Here is a 3,474-nt window from a genome sequence, read left to right on the forward strand (position 1 = left end):
ATGCATCTGAATTAATCATTGCATCTTGCTATTAGGCAAGGACTAAGCCATTTAGGTCTTCTTTAGGTGGTAGTGAGAAAGTGCTCTATATATGCATTGATTTCCAAACTTGGAGGGAACTCTGTGGAAGCAGGTACTGATTATATTTTTGATGGAGAAACGTGAACATTGCCACTGTGTGTTGTGTGCACACTTTGGCAAGTGGAAATGACTGCAAGAGGTCCTGATTGTTAGGCGACAAGTTCAAAGGTGAGCAGCTATTTTTGGTAAGATATCTGCTTAGTCTTACTGCTGGCACAAGTGAATGCATAGCCCGGGTAGGCAAATGTCGGCCCTCCAGCTGTGGTGAAACTACAAGTCCCATGATGCATCTGCCTCTGGGAGTCATACTTTTGGCTGTCAGAGCCTTGCAATGCCTAATGGTATTTCTAGTTTCACCACAACTGGAGGGCCAATGTTTTCCTACCCCTGGCCTAGACTATTTCCAAGGTACCCACATTATATCTACATTTCAACCGATTCGGCTGATTTTAGTAGAAATGGGCAACAATTATGCTTCCTATGGTAACCTCATTCTGCAGAAGAAAGGTCTAGGAATAGGTTTATTGGCTGGGTATTTTTTTTAAAATCTCCCTTAAGACTATTAAAAAATCTTTTCCTGTATGTGTTTTCTAAGACAGATATGCCTGATCATATGATATAAGCATGTATATGTGTATCCTCCAGAAACAGGGTTTCTTGGCCAGATCATTACCCAGTTTTCTACTGTTGTGTAATATCAAAAAGGTAATTTTAAAGAAACCTGTGGTTTGCCACTTTTCCATGCAGAGCAAAGCAACAGGTTTGTATAATGCCCCCCCCCCCAAACTGCGCATACTCATGATTTGCTCGTTCAGCCACTGGGAGTGAGAAAGGAAACCCTGTGTAAGATCCAAGATGCTCAGAGCTTAGACAGGGCTGAATACTTCCTGACTCACATGTGACAGCATTGTGTCAATCACCAAGCACCTGTGCTTTCCAATGGGAGTAGGAAGAGTGGGACACATGCTTCTTCATACCTAGAAGCATTGGTTATTTTCTTCACAAACAGAAGCTGGATGGAGTGGCAGGAGAGCAAAGGAAAGGTGATTACATGCCGCTGGGGAGGGTAATAAAAAGAGCCTATTGCTTTGCCCTGTGTTTGATTTAGGATGCATACATTATATAGGATGTCCATCTAGAGAAAACGCTGCTACAATTTTACAATGTATTTGGCAAATAAAAGACTTCTCTGTATCTTTAAAGATCTGTATCATTAATTTTGAACAGTAAAATTCATATGGATCCAATTAGTTCTTGTTCTTTTATAGTGGAACCAAGAGTATAAGTGAATTTTTGTTGCAGAACCACATAAGGCAACTGGCTAAACAGTCTGTACATCATGTCTAACAATTGTTGAACCTTCCTAAAAGATTGCAGATGTGTACCTGCACATTTAGCATAGTAAACCAACTGCTGTTTAGATCCAAGGGAGATATTTTCTTCATCCCTAAGCTAACCCAAAACACTCTGGACATGGAGTAATTTGTTTTCTGCCATCTAATTTCATGTATGTTTTCTAAACATAAATATATTCCCCACATCTTAATAACAATCATGGCTGTACAAGTGTATAGAGATATGTGAAGATTCCTTGTCCTGTACTTAGGATGCATTATTTTCCGATAAATGAACTGAAACCGAAAGCATCATTACAGACATAAACACAGATCAAAAAAGTGCACACAATAAGGCTATAGGTGAGAAGGCTCCTGTCTTCAGGTCATAAATTACCATTAAACCATTAAATAGATGTATCTAACTATCCAGCAGCTGATTCAGCTTGGCAAGATCATACAAAGACTGTAGCAGCTCACTGCCACTCAAAAGCTAGAATGGACAAGATGTGTTGACTGTGGTCCTTATTTAACAGTGTGGAGAATGTACTGTATAGTATCTGGTTGCTTGTCTAATAAAACTCAAGACAAAAGAAAGTTCTTACAGGACCTTACATGCAAAAATGATGTTAGAAATGGATTAATGAGCATATTTCAGCAGTAAAGAAAATCAGAAACAGAATAACCATAACAGAGCCACGCTGGAAATGGGGCGCAGTGTAAGACGCTAACAAGCTGACTAGGGGATTGTTCATTTCTTGTACTTAATTATGCTGCGGCCACAGGGAAGCCCATCCACTAGACTCCTTTAATATGCTTTACATGATGTCTCCGTGCGGCAAATGATTAAGTACTGCTAGTGCAGCTAATAGGGGAATCCAAGAACCTTTTCTGAGGACACTTGAGCAACCACTATAATCAGAAAAATGCATCTTATTAGAACGGCTATGGCAGTGACCAAGTACTTTTCTCAATGATGAAGATGAGTCAGTGAGCTATGGGATGCTTAGTATTCCTTAACCACAATGGACTCCATGGCCTTTGTTAAAAGTGCAGAAAATGTCATCTGGTCATGAAATGTTCATCTTATTTACAATCGGAGACAGACTATCCAATGCAAGTAATAGGAACCACTGACAGGAGAGAGAGAAAAATAAAAGTTATGAGTAGATATATTTATATTCATGCTTCTTTTGTAGTACGCCATGGTGTCAGAACGAGAACATGCTTGTCAAACATCAGATAAAGGAGATTCTCTGAAGAGAAAGCAGCAGTTTACTGGAAGGCTGGGCTGCAGGATACTCCATTATAGAGCTACTTTAACTTCAGCAGACACATAAGATTCAAGTGTTCATCGATCCAGTTGCTTTCAGCAGCTATGGCATGTCAGCCACGGGGCGTTTCTGTTTCAAAGTGTCAATCAGGGACTGAACGCCCCGTTTTACACTAGTTGTGACTCTTCGTGTCACAGAGTCTGCAGGAGGTGGTGGAGGCTGAATCTTCTGGGATGGAGGCCTGGCAACCAGGCACTTCTGATACCGCAACTGCAAGGGAACAAAGCACATGTTGGTGGAGGAAAGGATCATCCCCTTAAAATGCATTTCCACTGGGATAACACCTACCTTTATATTTTTTGCATGTACCCATACATATCACATAACTTAAAAAAAGTATTTCAAAATGCTGCTTACATTTTTAAAGTGATTTTTACTTGTGCTAAAATCCTATTTAGCATCCTACTTATTTAATGTAAAGGAGGGGGCTGTGGAAAGTTATGTTTACTATAATGAATCCTGTCCGTACTATGCTGGCAGATTTTATTGACAGTTGTAAACTATATTTTAACACTGTCTATGCTAACAAAGGGTTAAAGCATTAGAAGCCTGGCTTCTGCTTTGTATGTTAATGAGAGAAAATTATGCGTGTCCCTGTCTTTGTATGGGGACAGACTCACTTTTAAATTGTAAAAAAAAAGAGTAGCTTGCTGTCTGCCCAAAGGCCAGCTTCAAAGAAACATCTAGAAGGCAAAGTATATATATTAAAAAAAATAAAATAAATA

At 39.6% G+C, this 3,474-nt stretch overlaps 1 protein-coding gene across 2 annotated transcripts in view; it reads right to left on the reverse strand.

Moving 5' to 3' along the window:
- Positions 1 to 1,605: 1,605 nt before the first annotated feature.
- The window catches only part of APBB2 (amyloid beta precursor protein binding family B member 2), a 274,931-nt gene continuing 273,062 nt past the window's right edge, over positions 1,606 to 3,474 (reverse strand). For both annotated transcript variants that reach the window (XM_018564826.1, XM_018564827.1), the window contains one exon: positions 1,606 to 2,959. In XM_018564826.1, coding sequence (XP_018420328.1) covers positions 2,792 to 2,959 — 168 coding nt within the window. In that variant the 3' untranslated portion in view covers positions 1,606 to 2,791. The remainder of the gene's footprint in view (positions 2,960 to 3,474) is intronic.

Source organism: Nanorana parkeri, unplaced genomic scaffold (assembly GCF_000935625.1).
Source record: "Nanorana parkeri isolate BGI_ZX_2015 unplaced genomic scaffold, ASM93562v1 scaffold24, whole genome shotgun sequence".
In the NCBI taxonomy this organism is placed as follows: domain Eukaryota; kingdom Metazoa; phylum Chordata; class Amphibia; order Anura; family Dicroglossidae; genus Nanorana; species Nanorana parkeri.